At 45.8% G+C, this 25,216-nt stretch overlaps 1 protein-coding gene across 11 annotated transcripts in view; it reads right to left on the minus strand.

Moving 5' to 3' along the window:
* Positions 1-25,216, minus strand: part of MBNL1 (muscleblind like splicing regulator 1) — a 104,505-nt gene that overhangs the window by 13,223 nt on the left and 66,066 nt on the right. For 9 of the 11 annotated variants that reach the window (XM_080623954.1, XM_080623959.1, XM_080623958.1 and 6 more), the window contains 5 exons: positions 14,986-15,156; positions 9,318-9,518; positions 3,034-3,291; positions 1,971-2,024; positions 951-1,104 (listed from right to left, as the gene is read on the minus strand). In XM_080623954.1, the coding sequence (XP_080480080.1) occupies positions 951-1,104; positions 1,971-2,024; positions 3,034-3,291; positions 9,318-9,518; positions 14,986-15,054 (736 nt within the window). In that variant the 5' untranslated portion in view covers positions 15,055-15,156. The remainder of the gene's footprint in view (positions 1-950; positions 1,105-1,970; positions 2,025-3,033; positions 3,292-9,317; positions 9,519-14,985; positions 15,157-25,216) is intronic. The other 2 variants (XM_080623957.1, XM_080623956.1) reach the window with 1 other exon arrangement.

Consider the following 25,216-nt stretch of genomic DNA (forward strand, 5'->3'; position numbering starts at 1 on the left):
GAATAGCTGTATTTTCTTTTCTCCCCTCAACTAGTCTGCATTACGAAGGGCTGTCCTCACAGACCCTTTCTGATTTTCTGATTACAGATCTATCAGAAATCCTCTGCATACATCCTAGAATGATAGTGCTGTTTTAATGTAGGTTCATATGTGAAAAACTAACTCATCTGTGTTAATACAGGTGTAAATTCACATGGCATACTAGTTACACAATTCTTCATGAAGCGCTGTTTGCAGAACCAAAATATACATTCCGAGTCCCATCACTTGTCCTCTGAAGGGACTTTTGTTTATGTAAGTAGTACAGGCATCAATTCTTCTTACACTGAGACACGTGTAGATTTGAGCACTCTTGAATAAGAACAAGTGCACCTTGGCTCTGCTTAATCCAAAATTAGCCCTGGGGCTTTAGTGGTAGAGGCCTGAACCTTGATTTCTGTGTAGGTTCACGATCAGCCTATCTGTGAGATTGCCTGCCTGTGCCTTTTATGATCACTGCACTGTAATTAAAATCAAAACTTCCAAGTGTGTGACTGAGAACAATTGTTGCTAAGCACACAAAGGCAAAGGGGTCTTACAGCAAAGAGAAACAAATACAACAGCTTGAGAGATGTGTAACGAAGAGAAGTTAATTGAGGGAAAGAGGAACAAGACAGAAGATTTCACATTTTGATTTGGGATGACAGAAGATGATGCTGATTTTTATGTTAGACTGCAAAACACCCACCCAGCTTCCAAGAGAAGCAGAGAGAAGCCAGCCTTCCTGCAGTCAGCACCTCCTCAGCCAGTGGCTCACTGGCATTGCAGAGCTCACCCCGGCACCAGTGGCCGCTGCACGCACAAATACCTCTATGCATTTGCCGCCAGGAACAAACGGTTATTTCCTAGTGTATTTTTTCCAGAATTCCCGCTTCTCCCTCCCCAGAAAAAGGCAAATGAGAAGCACTTACCTGGTGGGAGGAAGGCTGTATGCTGCTGTAACTGCATGTTGGCAAGAGCCTGCTGGTATTGGAAAATACCAGTGTTAAAGACTGCGGTGGCACCATTGGTTTTTTCAAGCGCAGGCCTCTTTGGTAATGGGGGAAGTACAGCTTGAGGAATTCCCTGAATGATGGATGGGTATAAAAATAAAGTCCAGTAAAAAAAAGAAAAAAAAAAAGGTGGGGTGGGGTGGAGGAGGACAGGAGGGAGAAGAAAAGGAAGAGAGAAAGGAAAAAAGAAATATCAGTAGAAGGCAAAAAACCAGGCAGCACCATGTTTATCCATGAGCAAGCAAGCAGCATAGCAGACTTAACTACCAAATAGAAGGCAAGGTAAAAGCTTTACAAGGGAGCACTACTTTAGCCTACCATTACAGCGGCACAGGTAATGTGTCGGAGCCATACATTATAGGAACTGGCGTAAATATTATGCTACTGTAAAGCTTCAGGGTTTCGGTCACGAGCAAGGCTATTGGGGTAGGGGGAAGCAGCACTGCAGCTCCATGAGGATCAACATGTAGAAGCAATGTTAATAGTCACCGTCCGGAGCAGATGGCAGGGCCACTGGCGACTACCCACTCCCCACGCCCCAGCGCCTGCCCGGGCATGCAGAGTGCGCACCGCATGCCGGCACCCCCAGGCCACCTCCGCGCCACAGCGCCGCGAAGCCATGCCAACGCACCCTGCGCCCGTGGCTGGCCCTGCGCAACGGCTGCCCGCATGGCACCCTTAGGGAGGGGATGGGATGGGACGGGATGGACGGACGGAAGGACAGGGGGATGGGAGGGGAGGGGGCTGGAGGGGACCAGTGGAGCGCAGGGGCGGTGGGGTCTGGAGCCCTGCTCTGGGATCTGGTCCAGCCTGGCCGCCCCTCGCCTCAGGCCAGGGGTAAGGGAAGGAAAGCAGGATATTCCGTTTCTACACATTAACCCCAAACTCGACTCTACGATACAGCTACATGCCAAGCTAAAAGGTGAAAGGTCATAGTACCAGGTCAAAGGTTGCCTCGAGGGGTCGCTTCAGTGATTTGACAGCCGACTGAGTCTTAATTAGCAGGCAGCGAGCACATGATGGCAATGGCCAGTGGGGTCAAGCGCATTAACATAAACAGCAAGCAGAGGTGCATCATGGGGGCAGCAGTGCATTTGGGTAGGTGAGAAAAAACAAATAAAAACAAATCACCAGATGCCGTGTACAAACGGTAACAAGACTAGGCATGCACGGGGGGCCGGCAGGCAGCCCCGCGCGGGCAGGCGGGTGAGGCGCGGGGTGCTCAGGGCTACACAGGAGCACAGACGGGGCACCCCACAACCGGTCACCGGCTCACCACCCGCGCTGGCCGGCAGTGGAGTGCCTTTTGGGAGCCTGCGGCCACCGCCTCGCACCGCTGCTCCTGCTCCCCCTGGCCACCGCGCCCCAGCACGCCCGCTGTGCTCCTCTTCCCACACCCCCATGGGCTGAGCACAGCCAGGACAATGTGCCTCCAGGGCCCTCCTCAGGGTGCTGTCCTTTCCTCACTAGGACACCAGTCCCTGAACAGTTCCACATTTGGTTGCTATGACTAGGAGGTTTGCTCTAGTACCTGGCAAGAGTTGCTGACAGTCCTCGGGTAGGGGACAGGGAAGTGGGCTATGAACAGCATTAACACAATAAGGTTGACTTCAAACTAAGCCTCTACAGACACGGACTTACGGTAACCGAAATACAGGTTTATCTATCTGTGCAACTAGATAGATACACATCTACCCACACAAACATACAATAAACTATATATACATATATGCACACACACGTACAGACACGCACACATGTATGCACACATATATGTACATATAGATACTCTGTACATCAGCAGGCAAAATTAGTGAAACACCTTAACGGCCTGAAACTACTTAAGAGCAGATCTGGCACCACATGCTGAGAAAGCTCACTGCACCATGTAGTGGCTAGGACCCCGAGCACACGCACCCCCCTCCAGCAAGAACAGTTCTTACACATCAATTATTGTCTCTCATCAACATACTTCAATTCCAGAGGTGTTTTCCAAACTTACCATGGCAGCTGCAGTTGCTGCTGCCTGGGCAGCTGCAGCTTGATTAACCTGGTACTGGGCAGCCTTGATCTTGGCTTGCAGGTGTGCAGGAGGGTGGAAGTATTTGCACTTTTCCCGTGAGCATCTTCCTTTGATGTAATCCATGCAGACAGTGACCGTGTTATCGTTGGTGTCGATCATTGCACTGTCGGCGGGGTGAGCGAACCGGCAGTCATTTTCTCCCCTGTTGCAGTTGCCACGCTGGTACTCTCGACATACCTGTGACACCAGGACAGAAAGTTGCTTAACTTGGGTGATGGGTGTTGCAGGCACAGCTTGAAGCAGAGTTAGGACTTCTGAACATCCCTGAGAGTGCTGCAAGAATGAGTGCCTGTCTCCCCATGGAACATAGCAGTGGTGAGATGGTGAGCTTGGCTCTCTGGCAGCACACACTGCTCTAAAGCCAGTTCTGATGTCGGAGCATCAAAACCCACCAGGATCAAGAGCCAATCACACAGCAAGTCCTATTTTGGCTCGCACCTAGCTGCCCACCAGTTTTTTCCTGTTTTGTGAAGAAATGTGCTGTGGCTAGCTCTCAGAGATGGCCCCAAGCATCACAGTGCTTGGACATGGTCACACTCCACTGTGATTTGGCTGTGACTAAGTTAGCAAGACTCAACGCAGTAGTTAAGGTGACTGGCCAGAGGTGCTGGAAGAAAGACTGCATGGCTGTCCCCGAGCAGCCCCACCAGACAGGCGCTCTGTGCCCACGCCAGGGAGCGAGCTGCACCCATGGCATGTACAGTACAGCACTGCCTGCCATCATCCAGAAGTCTGCCACAAGAGAGCAATCCAAAACCCATAGTGGTGGTGGCTGCCTTGTCCGGGCTGACCGGACCCTGCGGATCAGCAGGAAGCTGGGCTGTGGTGGGAAAGAGCAGAGGCTGCAGCCAGAGCGGCCACCACTTCTGCTGCCACACCGCCGCCGTGTGACAGCAGCTGAACAACGCTGAAGGAATCAGAAATGGCACCAAGAAACCTGCTCAGCTGGAGGGATCCCCTGCAGCACTCCTTCTGCTGGTACAGGGACTCCAGGCTGGCTTGAAACAGCAGAGAGCCCTCCCAGACCTGCAGCCATCACCAGCAGTGCAGACACGACTCTCATCACCCGTGCAACAAACAGCAGCTACCTCTTCACACACCTTGCAAACCCTGCATTTGAAAAAATGATGTGTATTCCTTTCATGGTCAGCTCTTCACAACCACAAACAAAAGTGCATTTGTCATTTAGTTTTCCAAAAGCTATAGGAAACAGAAGGGGACAAAAGCAAGTGAGTTTGAGTAAAAATAAAACCACTTTAGTAGATGGAATTTCCTTTTCAAGGTGGGTGCCCATGAGCTTGGATCATCAGTATTTCCTCAAGAACCCTGGCTTTGATCCCTGCAACAAACCAAATTTGGTTGTTATTTGGTTTCCATCCATGCTAGTGCTCTAGCTGCTTTTTAACCCCTGCCTGCGCTGCTTCAAGTACCAGCTGCCCATCACCTAAAAATTATGAAATGACATCCCAAAAGGACAAGAACAATGCCGTTTGTGAACTCCTTCACAGGAAACATCAATTCGTTCAGTGTCATTCCAGCATGACCCTATTTATAGCTTCTTTCCATGCAGTGACAAAGACTCTAGGTGTACATTTGCAGCAGAGCCAAATGAGCCAGTTCGGTGACTGGGAAGAATGTGGTGCCTTTTTAAGCCATCAGAATCACAATTCTTCTGGCATCTGCTGTGTGAAAGCACCATCTCTGCTCACACAAGACTCCTGGTCTCTCTCCCTCTCATTGCCCAGCCAAATGCAGTGTCATGTCTGTGCTTCTCCATTAGACCTGTGCTGGGCTGGTGAGCCACATCATCTGCATTACAGTGTGCTCTTTTTCATCGTCTCAGAACACTTTCTGGGTCACGGACCTGTGCTTCCTAGCCAAACACAGGCCTCTCAAACAGACCAAAAAGGATGATTTCCTTTGATTATTTGTTTGCAGTCTAGAAGTAAACTGAAGCCCTTTCCTCTGAACAGAAAGGATGCAACTGATGTCAGCTGTCTTTGATCTGTCTTGTACTGGTGATCTACAAAACCAAGGTCTCAAAACCACTCCACATGTAAGCAAGAACTATTCCATTAACTCTACTTTGTGTTATTACTCCATTAATAACACAAAGATGATGTAAATAAGTGCATATATATAAAAGTATCTCTATTCACCAAGAGAAAAAAATGCATCCACAGATAAGCTAACTTTACCATAGTTAAAAACCAAAGAATGACCAGAAAGCTGAAATAGTTAGGCAGAGATAATCTTTGTCACGTCCAGACCAAATTTTCACAGAGCTGTCATGCAGTAGCTGAGATAAGGTGATGAATGGCTTGCTCTCAGTGTTCCTAAGCAGATCTCTGACCAATGGTTTACAGCAGTCAGATACAAACCATAATAGTGGCAATCCTTCTAATGAGTGTGACCAGCAACAGCTTTTCAACCACTGTGACAGTAACCAAGAATGTTTCCAATCCTTGTTTATTTAAAAGCAATCACTGAAAACAGTGGTGTTTTTTGCCATGGGCATGCAGCAATATTTCACTCATCTGCTTGAGCAGAGAGAGGCACAGAAGTATGGCATGTTGCCTGGTCTCTCAGATCTGAAGAACTTTTATTTAGTTATTTATTAACAGCCCTGTAATTACTATCATAATTTTCAACTTAGCATGTTGAGAAACATAAACAGAAGAGGCACCTGTGGGTCTCTGGCCTGTTGGCAAAACCGCTGAGTTAGTGCTGCAATCTTACTGATTTGCTGCAATTCACTTAGCTTATTCTAACTTTGGTCTGCGTTTATTCTGACTGCCCTGCTCAGATTTAAGCTGCCCACACTGATGGGGAGCCCACCGCTGTGTCACCACACCTGTGGCAGAGGTCCTGCACCGCTCACCCAAAAGCTGGACAGAGCTTTGATCAGAGGGACACAGACAACAGAGCTGAGATCCCTGCACTATCAAGGTAAGTCACCCCTCCTGTCTCCTCTGCACTGAAGAGAATTTATCAAAATGGGCATATTGTTATCCCATATGTTCCAAACATTTAAGCAAATGGCACCACTAGGTCAGATTTTCTGATTATCCAAGATCTAAAAATCTCCAGGCACTTCTAAGCTGCTTCTTTCTGGAAAAAAATGGTATATATGAAATAAGCAGGAAACAGCAGCTTGATTGTGGTAATTTTTGACTCTTGAGCACTTCTAATAGAAAATGATAGCATTTAAATATAAACACATGTGTTTTAAATAAAGTGGTTAGGCAATTACTTTCTCTCTCACTTCCCTATCCTTGCTTTTCTTCTAGTTCACTGAAAAAGCCACGCTTTTGTTCAAGATATTTCTGGTAGAAGAGGAGTGTGAGGAAAGCTGTAGGAAAGGCCTCAACCCATGAAATTTCCACCCTGGGATCCAGATTCCTTATGGGAGTGGCTGAATGCACTGGACACCCAAACATCTGCATGCTATCTGTACAGGCAACACAGTCCAAATACATATGAAATCAATCCTACTGCTAGTAACAGCCACTGACCTTATCTTATGAATATTCATATTAATTCAGGAGACCAGGCACACTGCCGGACAGATTTGTGTTGTCTGCCTGCTTTTCTTAAAATCCAAGGTACATGTATTGAGAGCTTTTATTGTGGAACAGTCTGATTCAGTATCCTAGAACACGTGTGCTAACTTACTTTATGCCAGAGTACATAATTCTTGAAAATAAATACTTAAAATTCTAAGCAGAACAAATCATATTCCAAGATTAGATGCTAACATCACAGTGGTTATTTTGCTGAAGGACAGTTCATTCCAAGGGAGAGCAAGCTAAGCCTTATAAAGCTCTCTAGTCATGCCATAACAAATGACAATACTGACAGCAATAACCTAACTTAAAGAGCAGGTGGACACACAGCTCCTGGAGGAATCCTCGCACAGTGCCATTTCACCAGGAAAGGTGATAAAAGAGGCACTCAAAGTCTCTGCATTTTTTTTCAGAGTTTCTAAGGCCATCATCTCCTTTTCCATGGAAATTCAAGGCACAACCACCCAGCCTTTTTTTTTTTTTTTTTTTTTAATTTTACTGGCATCAGATGGTTCTGCTGGCTTTTCCTAATCGATAAAACATTTTTTACTGCAGACTGTGTCCTGGGTGTTTTGTGAGAGTAACACTCTCACAAATCCCTCTCTTGCAGAGGAGTTTGGCTCAGCAGTGTATCACTTTGCTAAATAGCTGTATAAAGAGTAAACAAGCATCCAGAGGACCAAATCCTGCAGAAGTCCCAGATTTCATTAGCTCCCTGTGCACTTTGGTCACAGTCTGCTAGCCAGCACCACGTCTACCCTGGAGGCACCACATGAAGAGGTGGCCCCGCACACTCCCTCTTGGGCTCCCACAGATGTACTTGCTTTCCCGGCCACAGCAGAGCTGGTGCTCAGGGACTTCAGGTTATGTCCTGCTCTTGCTTATCAACAGAAAGGTTTTGAGCCCACATGTCCCCAACACCACTGACCAGCACCACAGCCTCTACACAGGTGGAAGCACAATCCAACACAGCAGCTGACCATGGCGCTGTGAACCAAAGGGATTCCTGCCACTGGTGTCCTCCCTCAGTACTGATTTCCAAATCTAGCATGATTTATTTACGAATTTATCTAATTGCATTTCAGTTTTAATCCACTTCTGGCAGGTATCCATTGTGAAATAGAGTCCTCAAAGGAAAAACATCCCTTGGTGATTCCAAACAGCCACCCATGCATCAGCTCTCAGCAAAGTGTGGCTGCCTCTCCTGTAACCTGACCATGCTTTGGGGAATGCCTTCCTTGGAGAAAACATCTCTAAAAAGGGAAATGATGAGATCCCACAGAAGGGGAACCTGTGGTGACGCGAAGTCTCAGAATAGTGACAGTGGCAGCAGGAAATGCTTGAGCCAGATGACTCTCCACGCTGCTCCCAACTCGCAGCGTTCTGAGCAGCAGCTCGTCAGTCAAAAATGTAACTAAGAAAAAGGAGTTAATTTTCCTTCTAAGTGGAGTTAATCCCTGTTAATGCAGATACATGGGCAGAAAGAAAAGCATTACAATTACAACTAGATGCGCTGTGAAACACAGATCCTTCTTGCTTCTCCCATCATGCTCCCTGAGTTCAGGGAACATAACCAAGAGCAGAACAACCCATCCACCCCTGCACTCCCAAGCCTTCACACCCTTCCCATGCAGAGATGTTGCAAGGAACTCTGCAACCTGCTGCTGCACCAATGCTACAAAAAAACTAGTGCTAAGCACAGGCCACTGAGGTGGGGGTTGAGGGCAGAACATGAGGGCTGGGGCTGCAGGGATGGGTTACAGCAACACTCATCTCTCTCCACTGCCAATCAAAGCTGATGCTGGCTGCTGTGCATGCCAGAGAGGGAGAGCACCAGCGGCTGCTACAGGGAGAGCCGACCTCCTGTAGGCAGTGCATGCCCTAGCACATTGCCATGTCCAACAAACAACCAGGGTGATAGCGGATCAGCCCACGTGCTCAGCCTCTCCCATCTCTGCCTTTTAACCACTGGACCTTACCAGGGCTATATGTGCCCACACACAGGCTGCGCTTGCAGGCATGCCCCAAGCACGTGGCAGCTAGTGGCATGTCACTCGCTCACCACCCATGCTGCTGCAGCCCCAATAAGGTGCCAAAAACACTGTCAGGCCTTTCAGATAAGTAAGATTGAGGGCACGGGAGAGCACCAGCTAGAGAGCACTAACATTTGTTACGGTTGTAGCAAGGATGATAAGCTGGGTGCGGGAGGCTGGCAGGAGAGTGCCAGCACCATCTGTCCAGAGAGAACCAAAGAGAGAGGCTGAAAGTCATCTTTTACCCAGGCAGCTGAAGCTTTGCCTTTACACTGCCCCTGGTGCTCAGTACCCATGCCCATGGACTCCCCACATTGCATACATTAACACAGTTTTGAGGTGCTGCTGCTGCCGCCATGGTTATTCCTAAAAGATTCAGTATTTCTGTTTCTTTCTGTAGTGGAGGGTCAGAAGCAGAAACACAAGCATTAACTTACTGTACAATCACTCAGTCACTTCCCATCCTTACCTGTTACTGAGATTCGGTATTATCAGCTGAAGTAAAACCTGCATTATTTTCTTTTACACAAAAAAGTATTTTATATCTAGGAGACATAATAGATGATACAACTTGTGAGAGTAAGTTACACATATTGGCTCCTACCTCCAGCCTGTCTGTCCTCATTAGCTTTTGGGCAGCAGCGGCAGCAGCGGCAGGAACCGGAACACCAGGGTTCCCTGTCACCAGCATTGGGGCAGTGGGCAGGATCTCCGCTGGGACCAGGCCTGGGGAGACAGGCCCCAGATAGGGGTTGAAGGCGGCTGATGCGTTGGTGGCTAAGCTCGGTGTAACAGAAAACATTGGCTGCAAACAGAGAAAAGAAGAAACACACGTCAAATATTTATACTTGCCATGTTGTCAATGTAAGAACTTTTTGGCTATCATCTTGAGCATAACTGTGGTGAGTTTCTGTTACTGACAGGAAAAAATATTTGCCATGTTTGCAGGATATGAAGAACACCCATGCAAATGTTGCACACGAGCAAGACCACAAGGACAAGCATTCGCTGCCAGCCTCTGCTGGTTCTCCTGCCCAAGCTTTCCTTGAATGCTTCCAACACATAGCTGCTCATGAAGCAAACTCATTTGATCTGCACTTGAGCAATGCCACCATAAACAAGCACTCCTGGCCACAGGAGAAAGCCTGAGGCTCTCAGAGGGACACGTCCAAAATGTGTATAAACATCCGCTCTCAGGGAGAAAGGCATCTGCGCAAGAGCCCGGACACACTGTCACACCACACTTAGCTTCAGACACAGATAAATACATTTCTGACCCTGGTGACATCCAGCACTGATTGAGAAATTACAGAGGTTTAATAAAGGAACAAGACCAGAGGACCACAATCATTTAGTTTTACAAAACTGAACAGGCTGTCCATGCAGATATTCAGAAAGAAATATACCGCATCAAGGATATGCTTTATTTAGACTAAAACATTAAGCCAGAGAGCATGCAAGTACTATTTTTTTGTTTGCTTGTTTACTTGTTTTAGAAAAGAGTCAGATGCCCTTGAAGGCTATCACATGTTGTGAAGATAATTGGATATAGAAGACCAAATAACGCTGTAAGACCAAATGTGGAGCTGTTACACTGCAGTAAAGATTAAATAACTCTTCTGTCCCATTGAATGCAAAGGCACTGCACTACCACCGTAATTGCCAAATAAAATTTAGTCTGGAGTGTTTGTCTTTAGTATCTAAATAAAGTAGTTACTCAAGGCATTTAGACTCTTCTTCCAAACTAATTTTTAGAGGGAAAAATAACTTCAGAGTTAACACAACTCTCTTTCTCTGTTTCGTATCTATTTAAGCCAGACAACATAGCACACCACATGTTTTTATATTCCTGAGGAAATGACTAAACTGTTTGGAAGCAAGAAACAAGTCCATTTGAAACACTGGACAAAAACCCAGAGAGAGATTACTGAATTAAAAAAAAGAGTCAAAGTTGTACGAATGGGAATAATTTCTTTAATGTTTCTGGGTCTTCATCCACGTGAATGAAAAAAAACCAGGCAAATTTTACAGGAAATGAAATATGACTCTCAAGTACACTATTAATTAACTGTACTTTTCATTGCTATGCTATCAGCTATGTAATAATGAACACTAAAAATAAAACTACAAGCCAGTCTATTATTGTGTAACTTAAAGAGATATCCATGTTTGATTTCAGCCCAATATACTCTCTGTAAATAAAAGACTACCCCATTTATTTTCTATTGAGATAATTTCATACTAATATAAATATCCTGTGGTCTTTAATCCTACGACCACTGCAAAATAATAGCATATTTTATCAGAACCACTCTGCATTATACTGAAACTCATCGACATTTTGCAATGTGCTGTACACATGGAAATTAGGAGATAAAAACCTGTACTACAGTTGTACTGGTGCATACTCAGAGCCACACTGCTGGCAGAAAGAGACCACGAAGTGGTGGAACCTGGGCAGCACACAACTGCTTCTCAGAGGCAGGACTCTTCCAGGGCACAAAGCTACCCGACTGCTCCAGCACCAACTCAAGGCTTGGGTGGCTATGGGATGTGGAAGAGCAGGACTCTACCACGAGGGTCACCGCAAGCACAGCCCTGACAACCAAGACCATCAGCTGAGGGTCAGCTTGGGAACCCCTGCCTGTAACTGCAAACTGGTCAGAACTGGTCCCTCAATGTGACACAGGAAAGGAGAGGTTGGGGAGGGGTCCAGCTCCATCCTTGCTGCTGGGCCCATCTCTGCTCTTTACTGCTGACTAGTTTTCCAGTGAACTTTCACTTCCCATCTCTAGAAGCTGAGGTACTATTTCTCTATCACCACGACCAAACCACAGAACTACTTAATGGCCTTGCATTCTGGGTCCTGCTATGCTGTGCCTCTTGCAAAACTGCTCAAAAAAGCAGCTCCTGAGATCAGCAGAGAGTACAAAGGTGAAGGAGGACACAGCCTTGGATGCAGGTCTGCGCTGCCAGATGCCTCATAATCCATGTTGTCTCCTCTACTAAATAATTCTGCTGTAAAATTGCCTGTGCACAACTAACATGAACCTCACTAGCAGGTCTGACCTTTACGGGTCTGACACTGCTTGCTAACAGTCTATTGATTGGGAAGAAGACATGTGGGTACCTTATGAATCAGCCTCTGCAGCGCAGACAGACAGGCTTTATGCCAGCACTCCAGCTTGCTGGCCCAGAGGGACCAGCTGCCTGCAGGGAAGGAGCTGGACTCATTTAACACATCTTTAACAGTCATCTACAGAGCACCTGCCCCACCAAGGAAAGCACAAGAGTGCACTTACATACACAGAGAGAAACACCGACAACCTACAGCTACCTGTGAGTTACAAACACACCTGCAGGAAAGGCTGTGACCTTGCTCTGCTGCAGGTTCGAACCTGCAGTGTGCAGCAGATTGCCTCTGGCGCACGAGTGCTCTGCAGAAACCCATGCCTGCCTAACAGCTCCGCAGCTCATGAAAACTTCACTCACTGTCACAAACCCCCTTCCTCAAGTGCTAGCTAAAAACAGATAAAAGAGTGCCAGCTAAAAACGGATAAAAGAGTGAACTAAAAAGGAAAGATGGGAAAAGTCTACAGACATTACTTGCAACTAGGATAATTAAAACATTTATCAAACAGAAATATGAGTTAAAGGATCCTACTGCTTTGCTTACCAAAATAGTCTCTCATTAAGTTAGTTCACTTACTTTTATTAAAGCATAGGATATTGATTTTAGTAAAACAAAACAAACTGACTGAAGCATTGTAGGATGGGATGATACAAATCACTTCCCAGAACACCCTGAAATAACATCTATTTCAACTGCGCTAATAAATAAAGTAATTTTACAACCAAATTAGTAAGATGACATCCATTTGGAAACACTATTGCTGTGGCAGCCAGTGGGCCTTTCTATGAATCCTTGTACTGAATGAGACTCAATTCTCAAAACAGCCTGCAGTGCCTGACCTCCAGCAATGCACACAGAATCACCCAGCCACAAATGGAAGGGTTGTGCTGCACTTACCACACTGACTTAAATTTTGCTTGTTAGGGACAGTGTGAGCATAGCATAAAGGAGACCTGAAATATGATTTAAATGTCCTCATGCTAATCTCTTTTATATTAAAAAAGAATGTTAATATAACGGACTGTATTAGTGCTTTTTTGCATGTTTACCCACATGTTGGTGTGTGCCTACACATTGCTTTGTATAAACCTGAGAGAGCCACATTTGGTTACAATTCGTGAAACAAACAACTAAGCAGGTTAACAGAGAAGAATATTTTAAGTAATGGTTCCTACTGTTGGCTGCATTCTGACTTTAGTTTTCTCATAGTCCCAAATATGAATTTACTGGCACTAATCCTGTGTCACTGTACTCAGATCAGGAAATAAAAATAAAATTGTGGCATGTGTACACGTCTGCTTTGAGCTGTTGAAACTGAAAAATAATTCTGAGGTTCCTCTGGAGTTGAAGCACGTAAAGTACAGCCTGTTTTTCAGCTGTCTAGCTGTACAGACACTTAATTTGGTTCCTGATCTGAAAGCCAACAGCAGTGGGCAACAGCCCACAGACAGCCCCGTTTGTCCTGCAAGACAGGAGGCAAAAAACTGGCTCTGCAGCACAGTGCCAGGATGTCCCAAGGAGCACTGCAGTGCCACAGCCTGTAGTGTCTGTGTGCTGATGCTGCCTCAGATCCAATCCTTGCCTGGGTGACACAGACAGTTTTATCAGAAGAGAGGAAAAGAAAATGCGGTATTGTCTCACGCTGGGCTAACAGGTACTAAAGCCAATTTACTGTGACAATCCTACAACATTTTCTACAACATTTTTTGCTTTTCTCCCCCACATACAGTTTTTCTTGAAACAGCCAAGGCATAAAGCTCTGTGGGAGAATAGCAGTTACATTAACTGAATCAAATAAGATACAAAATATTTAGTGGTATTCTGTAGACCCACAAAACGTGGGGCCAAATAACCATGAGAGTCCTTTCTGCTGAGATTATTTTTTTTAAGGATTTAGCTATATTTTGAGAAGCATTAATTGTCACTATGTTTTTGGAAATAAAAGTTGAAGAACTCACCTAACAGAGTGAATATAGGTTTTCTAATGGAAGGTATACAGAGATAAATAAATCTCCCTAAATTCTACCTTTGCCAGCAAGAAAGAAATAAAATAACTGTCAGAAAAGTACTAATGAAGATATATTTATTTTATACATATGTATGCGAACTTATTTTTCCCTTTGCTGCCATTTTACAAATTGAAAGGGAGAGCTTCTGCCAGGGGAGCATTGTTTGCCTTTTTATGTAAAAGATACCAGCCTTGCTCACACATTAATCAGTGTCAGTCTTGCTCATACATTAGTCAGTACCCTCTAATGTCTGAGCTAGAAATTTATATCACAAGGGCCAAATTTATCCATAGGTTAGCTCAATGACCTCTCTGGATTGCATTAGAGAGGGATCTGGCACAGGATGTTCAGTTCCCAAAGGCGTACGTGCACAGTGGGTTGATGCCAATCATCTCTCTATTTGCTGAAACGAGGAATTACTGCAGAGTAAGAACTTCAGCCACAGCATTCGACTTCATGGAACACTGCACTGTGTCTCCTTACTATGATACAAGAGAAACAGATATAACATAATCTGTGACCACATTTTACTGTGACCGGACAAGAGATTTCTGATAGACTCTCCTTACCCCATCCCTTGTCTTTCTGTGGAAAATATGATTACCTGTGCTCCTCCTTCTTCCTGCCAAGCCTAAGCTGTTGATCCTGCACGTCAGACTGACACACACCATACATCACTCAGAGCAAGCTTTCTGCTGTGCCTGACAACGTGCTGTAAAAACCAAAGTCAAATTCCAGCAAGTAATTCCCTGAGAAGGTTCCCCTGAGTGAATGGAAAACATCCAGTGGGAATCTTCTCAAACCCAGGAATTTCCTAGAGCACATGAAACTGCAAATGAAACATCTATTTACGAAAGTCCCACACAGATCACTCACTTTCCTAATTTTAAGAAATAAGTTGCAATGGGAATTAGATTAACAAAAGACTATTAATTAAATTAGCAATATTAATTCAGGCAAGGGAGAATTAAGCAGTACAAAGACATACAGACCAGCATTTCATTATGTTGATTTCTCCACTAGTTACTGACATTTGTGGGATTTCACAGGCAGACAAGCACACCTGCTAACAACTCGCTTCAACTAGAACTCACTGTGCTCAGTGATAGAAGCCAAAAAGCAACACATACCACAGGCTGCAATGGGGCACCAGGCATCATGGCATTGGCAAGCTGCATCTGCTGGGCCAGCATGGCCATGTTCTTCTGCTGAATCAGGTTATTGCGTCCATTGATCTCCAGCTGCGTTTTTAAGTGGGGTGGTGGGTGAAGATACTTGCAGTTTTCCCTCGAACATCGACCCTGGAGAAGAGAATTGACACAGTTGGCTTAGAAGCTATAGATGTGTCTTCATTCCTTATGCCGTGAGCTAAAACAAATGCAAACAAGCATGATACAAGCTGGAGGAAAGCCCCTGCAACTGATCAAGGCTACTGCATACTGACCAGAGCAACTTGACAATTCCACTATCAGCTGCTTGCTTTGCTTTTCTAAATTATGTATTTCTGCAGTACAACTCTAAAAAACATCGTTTCTTTTAAGCAAATATTAGTTGTTCTGAAAGCAAAGCATGCCCATCCACTATGGGCACATCATTTTGACCAGCGAAAGCTGAGCCCATGAGGCCTCAGAATGGCTCCGCCCATGAAACACCACAAATGCCCAAGGCTCGCTTCTCTTTCTGCTGTGCAGAGGCACAAGAAGAACTGAGCATACAATAAAACATGTGGTCAAAGTATCATTATCACCAGGAAAACAGTACCAGCTCTGCACTTTCACTAGGCCTGGAATACAGCATCTTTGAAGAAAACCTCTTACATATGATGCTTTTTTGTTGCAGTTGTGTAAACCAAACAAGAAAATCAGAACTGACTTGTTTCTAATTTTTTCATCAAATTCAGATGTGGTAAACAACAAGTTTAATGCACTAATTTTATCTGGATGAGAGGACATTCATCAATTTGACAAGCATTCACATTGAGAAAGAACAAAAAATCCTTCTATGTAAAACACATAACCAAACCCCACTGTACCTCCCTGTTACCAGGTAAACCAGCTTCGCACGTAAGACAACCCCACTTGGCAAACTCTCCCAAGATGGCCTCTTGCTCGGGTGCCCCCTGTGGGCTCTCGGCTGGGCAGGGGGAGCTGGGCACAAAGATGGCTTCTGAAAACCAGCCCCTAGTGCCCTGGCTGGTAAAAACCTCTGAAAGGCTGAGCTAGAGCAATGGGTGCTGCCTGCATGACTGCTTGGACAACAGTGTGCGGCAGAGGAGGCCAGGGGAGGAAACCCCCTGTCCTGAAGAAGAGAATCCCTTCTCCTCATGGCATGTGCGCTCTGGTCTCACATGCCAGGAGACTTTTGAAAAGGAAAATTCATTCATGTGAAGCTTTACACACTAATTTTTCTTTAAAATTGGAACACTCAAGCTCACACTTTCGCTAAAGGGGTGACAGACATTAAAAACAAAAACCAAAAAAACCTGAACAAGAATTAAAGAGGAGAACTGAATCCCTCTCTGGGAAAAAACCAGATTCTTTAAATTCTATTTTTTCCTCTTTACTCATTCATCTTTGAAATAAATCCAAACAGGAACAATGACAAGGCAAAAGATGGCCTTAATTTAAGTAAGAAACCGTTTTTATCAAGAAATAAATTAATTAAATTTAGTTTGACCTTATACTGCAATTTTGCTCAGAAAGTTAAAATGTATTCTCGTTACAAGATCTGCCAGAAATCTAATTTGTATGATGACTTTTGTCTCCCTTTGAGGCCAGGATAAGCGGTTTGCTGCTGCCCCTCTCCTAGGCCATCTCTCCTGCTGGCAGTCCAAAGTTCTTAAAAGTAATTCGCATAGTTATCTGTCTGACATCTATGTGGTCCCTGCACAGGAAGATACACTTAATTCAAAGAAAAATACGGGAAGTTTTGTGGATATCTTCAGGTCTCCAGGCTACCCACCAAGATTACAGAAAGCCCTGTGTAGATGAAGACCACTACTGTAGTGAACAGCAAAGAAATTCCATCTTTCAGAGCATCTGTTCATAAGCCCTGTGCATATTTCCTTGAATGAAGTGCATTTTCCAGTACATGATCCCGTCTCCTCCAGAGATGACACACAAGAGCTGAGCAACGCAGGCCAGCTACAATGGGAACGCACAGACAAACAGAAATCCCAGCACCTGGCTGTGCCACGGTCGCTGCCACCTTTGCTGGTCTGGACACTGGCCTTGCTGGTCTTCTTGCTTGTGGCAAGAGTCGGAGGGCTCCCAGGCCCCTGGTGTGGAACCTTTGCCTGCCCCTCACACAGCCCTGGAGAGGGCTCCCACGGGTGCTTGGTCACTGTACAGAGGAGTGCCGTGGGCTGTCCTCAGCAGAGCTGATGCACAGAAGGGACCATCACAGTCACTTGCAAGAAAATCTCCCTAAATAACAGCTCTGAATGACAGACGATAACCAAGACAGGCCAGATAATGCACAAAAGCTAAAAGCACAACAACTATGCTACAGATAAAATGGGGAAAAAACATGTGCAGGCTGAGAAAATATTTTTACAGGGGAATGGAGTATCCTATTGCAAATAAGGATCAGGATACACCAGTAACAAACATTAACGATTCCCAAGGAGAAAACACAACTTGGTGGTGGCAACAGGAGTCAGTGTTGATAGAGCATGAATTTTAGTCACTGTGCTATTAATTGAAACCACGTTTTTGTATGTGTGTCTATATGCACATACAGAGGTGTGCATGGCCTGCGGTGGACCGGCAGAAACGATGTGCTGAAAATCTCCCACCCAGCACACCAGCACAGCACACCTTTGCCTGGGAGGTGGGGAGAAAGCATGCTTTCAGCCTGGGGGATGCTTTCAGAGAAAACAACCCTCAGTTCTCTCCTTTAGTGCCTTACTGACAACACTATTCATACTGTTAATATTGTTCAGTATTTAAGCCATTTTGCATGGATAATCCAATCTCATTTCAGTACACATCTCCCCCTCCCCCCAGCGTTTCACAATTATATGAAATGGTAGGTAAAAGGCAAGCGCTTTGGAGCAGCTTTATTTACGTAATTTTTTCTCTTGATACTAAACTCCATGTTAATTATTGCTACCAGTAAGTAAGATGGGGTAAAATTACACGTTTACTAGCTGCCTGCAAGATGATATCTTACATTAGCACAATGTAAAAATCAGACTTAATTACTACTAAAAGGGTAACATGAAACTACAACATGTGTTGCTGGAATTAGAGATGAGCAATTAGCAAACCTGATTCTAAAATGCAAATTAAATTCAGTGTCCTCAATTCAGTGGTGGGGTTTAGGCTGCTCCACAACTCCCCAGACTGGATCCTAAGCCTGGCAGTATGGGTTGCATAGCATGACCATTTAATGTACTTCATAGACTCGAGTGTTTTAGGGCCAGAAGAAACCATTACAGCAACCTAACGCACTGGCCTCTCCTTTGTTTCCAAATCCAGGCCATCATTTCTGTTCACTTAGCAGATGATCTTTAAGGAAGACAATTTACTCTCAGTTAAGGACTACAAGAAAATACCATGTTCCTGAGGTAAACTGTGATTATGGTTAGTTATCATTAGATACTATAAAAAAGCTTACATCCTTCTTGTTTGCATGTTGCTTTGGAGCCTAGTGCAGAGTTTTAACCTTCAATCTCTTTTAATTCTCAGATCTCAGAAAATTCTCTCTGTTTGGGAACAGGGTTTCTTGTCTTACTTTTACTCCACGGACCTTTAAAAATGGCCAACAGAGCATCCAGGAGTCAGAAACCACAGACTGAAAAGCACTGTCAAAAATCTCCATCAAGAACAGGGAATGAATTAATCTCCTTTATAGTGCAAGCAAGCAGTTTCTTAGTTACCTTTTCACTAGATTCTGATAACTCCAGTCAACAGAGTTTAAGGCATATTTCAGTCTCTCTGAACCTTTCTGAACTCTTCACTGCATTTTCAGTCATAAAAAACGAATACTAAAAGCAAGTAAATTCAGCGACGCAGAAGTTGACGTTGTGCCCTGAAATGCTGTACCAACACACTGGTAGGGTTTTACCAGAACTCTGCTGAACTAAAACTTAACAACCATGCCTCCGAGGCTCCTCAGGTACACTCTCCAGAAGAGCCCCCTCGACCTCCAGTCCCTTGAGACAAGTGGGACAAAGCCTCCCCCATGGGCAGAACAAGCAGGGAAGCTCGGGGTGCACAGCATGACACTAAGTAGGGGAAACACCCACACAGCACTATGATATTTGGGCAAAAACCTGTTCCTGGCCAGCACCCACCAGCTACCACCTGCCTGACAGCAGCGTCACCAAGAACAAGCCCCATGCACTGCAGTGAGCCATCTGCACACCCTGCTCACAAATACGCCCTGTGGAGTGAGGAAGAGGGTGAGCTGAGTTGTCAGCCAGGCAGCTCTGTGTCCTCCCAGAAGGAATGCCGGAGCGGGAGGACATGCAGGCCACTCTCACATGATGTTTTTCTCCAGCTATCACATCAACAATGTTCAGGCAGAGAGCCCAGATGAACTGAACGGCTAGCCTGACTGTCATTAAATCAGGGCAGCATGAAGTCTGCAGTATTTTAAGCTGTCTAGCCTTGGCCCAAGCAGGTGATGGGGACCGGGAGAGCAAGGTATGGGCAGCCTCTGCATGGGGCCCAGCAGGTGCACGATACCACCATGCGGTGCTGGGCATGCATCTGGTGTTACCCGCCCCAGTAGGGCTGGGGCAGCGAGGGCGCCCTTCTTTGCTGGTAAGGTCTCCTGCTTCGCTCTGCAGTGCTTTCTGTGCCCATGTTAAATGTTTACACTCCACTGACACAAGCACATAGCAAGCACACCCTGAGCTGATGAGCAGCCGTGTGGGGACCTGGCTGCCTCCTCAGCACCCTTCTGGAGGGATGGAGCCAGGGTCTGTAGGCCCAGCATCACTCAAGGGGCTCTGTTAGTTTGTCCACCCTCACTGCCTGCTAGACCAGGGCCACCTCTGAATACTTGCCCAATCTAAATGCCATGCTGAGATCATGAAATGGCGACAGCATGCAAGGGCAGTGCCAAGAAGACATTTGTTTGCAAGCTGATCTACCTGCATGTTACCTTCTGCACCACTCCTCCTCTTAGTAGTGTCAGCGTCACCGGGAGCCCTGTTCCTGCCTGTGTGTGGCACTGAGCCAGTGCGGCTGCTGTGCCTGGCGCAGGCAGTGGGCCAGCAGCTGGCTCCCAGGATACGTGGCCTCTCCACCCAAAAATGTCCGTAAGTCTTTGTCTGCCACCCGCTCCCTGTCACTCACTGCCAGATCCCTTGCTCAGAGAAGCTGGCAGACTTACCAGTGGCTTCACAAGCACACAGCACACACCACTGGTTGTGCCAGCAGCACCAGGCAGTATCGGCACCCAGCGATGCTCCAGGTTTGCATCCTGGCCAAAACCGCAGCAGTCAGGTACGTGAAAAAAGCCAAAACTTGAGCAGCTGCAAAGGCAGCAACTGAGGAGCAGGAGCTGCCATGTTGCATGAAGAGCCTGCCAGAAGTGGGAGACCCCAAATGGCCAGAGACACTGGGATGCTACACAGAAACCATCAAATATAGCTTCAACATGCTGTTCAGCAGCAAACACAGCTCAAACACTGACCCTTGCACAGCTCCCTAAGAAATAAAAAATAGCCCCACAAACACACTGAGCACTGAACACCGAACACCTTAAAAATTGGTTATTGTTGATTTCAATATTCTTCATGAGCCACAAACCAAACCCTTAAATCCAGATATTTTCCTGAAAATTTCTGGGCTTTTAAAAAACTGCTGGTCAGATTTTTGTGCAGAGGAGTTTCTAGTTGGAAACAGGGATTAATAAAAATGTGTCTGTAGGAAAATATTTACTTTGTTTATTCTTTTGTTGACAGAAAACACCTGTTTTCTTTGACTTCTCTATTTATTTCCCTAGACAGGTGGAAGCAAGTGGCCTTGCCTGTCAGCACATGCCAGTCATGTACATTTCACTTTCACTGCTCAGAAACGATGTAAAGAAGGACAATCCTCTCCAGCTGTGGGATCAAGATGCTGTGGCCGCAGCCTAGATGTATATGCCTAACTCAGTGGTGTTCAGTCTCCTGTAACACCTTATGCAGTGCAGCATGGGACTAATCAAGGTCAGGTGATCAGGAGGCAGGTCGGGAGTTACTCTTCTCAGTGCCTTCAGGGGCAGGGACATGCGTCTGTCCTCCCACATACCTCCAAAAGCATCTTCCAACTATGCAGTTCGGTTCTATTTCCCACGAAGTGGGAGGCATTTCCTGTGAATATTCGCAGAATTGTGGAAAAGAAAACATGGAAATCTCAGAAAAAAAAGAAACCCCAGTCAATCCTGTCTCGGAAAAATCACCCCAAAAATTCTGCATTCTGAAAATTCAGTGTATTTCTACACGACTTGGATCATCTGACGTGCTGGATATTGATGTTACACTAGATATTTAAGACTTTCACATAGATGAGCAAGAAATGAGCCCGTTTCTGTGAGGTCACTTTCTTCTCTACACCACTATCTTTCTGTGAAGCGCAGCATGTCCTGTTTTTCAGATCCCACACTAAATGTTAGAAATACAACAGCAATTCTTGCTCTCTGAAAACACTTTCCTTCCAGAAAATGCCCTGATTGCATGTTTAATAATGAAAAAGTATTCCTGGGATTCACTTCTGAGATTGCAAACTCCTTCATACACTGCAGTTACAGCTTGGGAAATACAGGTATTAATAATTTTTACTTTTTCCTTGAGGGAATATTTAATGGAAATATCAGCAGAAGTCACTAAGTAATTAGCAAGAAGATAATTTGAGCTTAGTGTGCTGTGGAGCCCTCTGTGCGACTGCACTGCTGCCTGGCAGAGAAGCGTGACCCACTGGCAGCCTCTGGGCATATGTGGTACTGTGACAGCCTCAGTGCCCACCCACAGCCGCAGGACAGCCCATAGCTTTGGGCAAAATCCTCCATGGCCTGCAAATGCCCTTTTAAATGCCAGCTCTCGGGGTGGCATTGGGACCAGCTCCTGCATCCATGACCCTGGTGTCTCTGGCACTTCACTGCTGGTCTCTGCCTCTGCTCTTGTAAGACACGTGTGAACCCCTAATCTCATGCACACTTAGGCCAAAGTGCACATGCTTTGTGCAAGTATCTTCACTTAGGTGTGAAAAGCAGGTCCCTGACTTTGAGAAGTTGCTATTAGGCCTTCAAAGCTGTTTTAAGAACTTAACATAAACTTTAAGCTAATTGAAATTGGAAACAGTTACTTTCCAACACCTCCTTAAAACCACCATCTAATCTGTCACGCAAATGAAGAACGGCAAACTGTGGACTTGGCTCCAGCCTAAAACCTTCTTGGAAAGCACAGCCTGGTAAGGCAATAGATAAGGTCAAATTAGTAAACTGGGTTGTGCCAGAGGTTATTGTTCCTCTGGGCACAACCCATCAGGACCCCTGCACAAGGGACCTATAGGAGGCCCGGGATAGCCCCTGCACAGGGGAATTCCTAAAGCTGAGATGTCCTCTCCTTAAAAACTGTGAGCAGGCGATGGGAGGTCTTCCACACCGAGTCCTTGTGGGGTGCAGGGAAGACCGAGAGCACCCCTTCTATGCCGTCACGCAGTGTGACACCCAACGTGAACCCTCCTCTTGCAGAAGGTTCTGCGGGATACCACCACATGCACCTCCAGTACCCCCTGAATCTCAGGCTGAGGTTCCTCAAAGCAAGGCTTACCCTGTATTTGGTTATTTCCATGGGATGCTATTTGCAGTAACATAATACATAGCCATTGTCAGTATTCTCTTTAGCATCCAGATGGGTTCTGGACAGCAACAGGGTGCACACAGCTGTTGGGGACACCGCTCAGTACCGCATGGTTGTGACCAAACCAGCATGACAGGGGAGAGGCCAGAGAGGAGACACTGTGCTTGCGTTTCTATTTGCAATGTTAGCAGCAATTAGACAGGCTGCCAGTGCTGGGATGCCTGCAGTTTTGGAGAGGAGGCATCCTTTGCAGAAGAGGTCGAAGGTCTTGGGAGGATCAGCAAATATCAGATTGGACAGCCACAGTAGACATACAGAGACTAAATAAAGATCACAGTTACTGCTGTCATTTGATAAACACCAGAGAGCACAGTAATCTTGCCATCGCTATTTAAGCTTATCCCTCTGCAGCAGCATAAAACCAGAAAAAGCAGACAGACCCAGCAAGCCACTGGTGTGCTCTATTGACTCTGCATGTCCCGGCACAGCACTGACTCCTTACTTCAGCTGCCTGACTCCACACAGAGCTTTACTCTGTGTTTCTGGAGGCAGGCAACACCAATCGCCCTGTGCGTATCTGAAGTAAATACATCTGTATGGACAAGTTTCATTAAATGCAATTGGTCTGGGAAAGTCTTAAAACTAAGCTGCGTCAGCCTGCTGGGTCTGTTTATTTATGCTATTTTTATACCACTGCGGTAGCACAACCCGAGTAACCAAGCACTTGCTCCACCACTCCATGCGTGTTTATACAAGAACTACTGCTCACAAAAGCAAATGGGAAAGCTTCGTGTTTTTCATCAACCCACCAACACCGTACCATTAAAATATCACCATAGAAGTCCAGGGCAGAGAACCAAGAGCACCAACGTGCTACTCACTGCATGCAGAGATGTTACTGGAACAAACCCTGGCTCTTCCCCTGAGGTCCCTGGAATAAGCCCCATGAGCTCTCCTCCGAGGTCCCAGCGCTGGCCTGATCCCTGCAGGCAGAGCCACAACACGTGGAGGAGCGTGAAGCCCTTTGTGGTGCGGTGCAGACACCAATGGGTGCAGATGCTGCAGCGGCTTCCTCACCCTGACCGCAGGCCAGATTATCACTTCAGAGCTGAGACGCTCACCTTGCAACCCCGCAGTGCTGCCACTCACTGCCCTCAGCTAAATGTTGAACAAAAAAAGGGACTGCTGCCTATAAACACAGCGTAAGTACAGGGCCGATGCAACAACCTTTCAATTCAGATTTTTAGCAGACATTGCTGCTCAGGATGTTCTGGAGACAAATTAATTCTCCAATTAAAAACTGTTGCTTAGCAACACGGTTTGAGATGCAGAAGGGAAAAGCCGGGTGCCCATGACGGCTGGCTGTGGGCAGGCAGGATGGGCACAAGGAGGTGCCTCTGCCCCAGCCTGCAGCCAGCACTGGACACCCACCACAAAGGAAGTGTCCATGCAGTATCTTCCGTGCAACAGGCAAAAACAACCTCCAGTGCCACAGGGAAACATAAGCTGCGGAATTAAACTCTGCTCTTGCTTATTTCAAAATAAATTGAAGTGAAAGAAACATCAGCCCCAGGGAGTTGCTCTGAGTTTTGACCAAATATTTTTCCTCAGGTGGTTTTGTGAAATTATGGTTAAATATGTAATCCTGCATGCAGCATTGCTGTTATTGCTGCTAACATTAAATCAATGAGACAACCTCCACATCCCAGGATGCAAAGAACCTGGCTTTAAATCATAAAAATGTCAACCACAGGCAAGCTGTAATTTCTGCTGACAGCCTTCGGCACCTACCATGGCCTTTAACCATTTGTAACATTACAATGGACTCACAACACTTCTGTGCCATTAGTTACCAAATCCTACTTTTCCAGATTAGACATAAAACCCTCTAATATTTAACAGGCTACTTCCTGAAAACAAAAGAAGCTTCTTGCAGCCAGCAGACACTTCTATGAGTGCTGTACATCCCGACAGCGCTGAACGAACATTTACCACCCCATCACTATTTAACAATTATTAATGACAGACACAATTAAACCAATCACATTGGGGTATTCCAAACATGCCATAGTACTGAATGGCAATAGCCACAGCTGAGGATGCTCACATCTCCTCTTGGCTGGAGAGCTCTGCTCATCAATACCACCTCTGCAGCGGTGCTGCTGGTCCCCCCTGTGCTGCTGGTACCCAAACTGACTTGCACCAACGCCAGCCAGAGCTAGCAAACCAGCAGCCACACTGAACAGCACAGCTCTAACAGGTTAAAAATTTTTGCTCTGAAACAAACATGCAAACACCTCCCTCTTTTAGGGAGTATAAATTCCTTCCAACAGCAGAGAGCTCGGCGCGTTAAAACCCAAGCAGGAAGATGGCTGTTATGCATATCCGAGTATTGCCTGTAAATGGAAGAACTATTTATACTGATGAACATGTGTTTTACAGGAAAACATTTAACTACACGTAAGCTATGATTTGCTTTTTAAAAATAAACTGCACACACTTTATTGTAGTCATTGGCCTGCCAAGCAAACATAAACTTTAAAAATATTAAATAAAAAGAGTTA

The sequence above is a fragment of the Psittacula echo genome (genome assembly GCF_963264785.1).
Source record: "Psittacula echo genome assembly, chromosome: 7".
NCBI lineage: Eukaryota > Metazoa > Chordata > Aves > Psittaciformes > Psittacidae > Psittacula > Psittacula echo.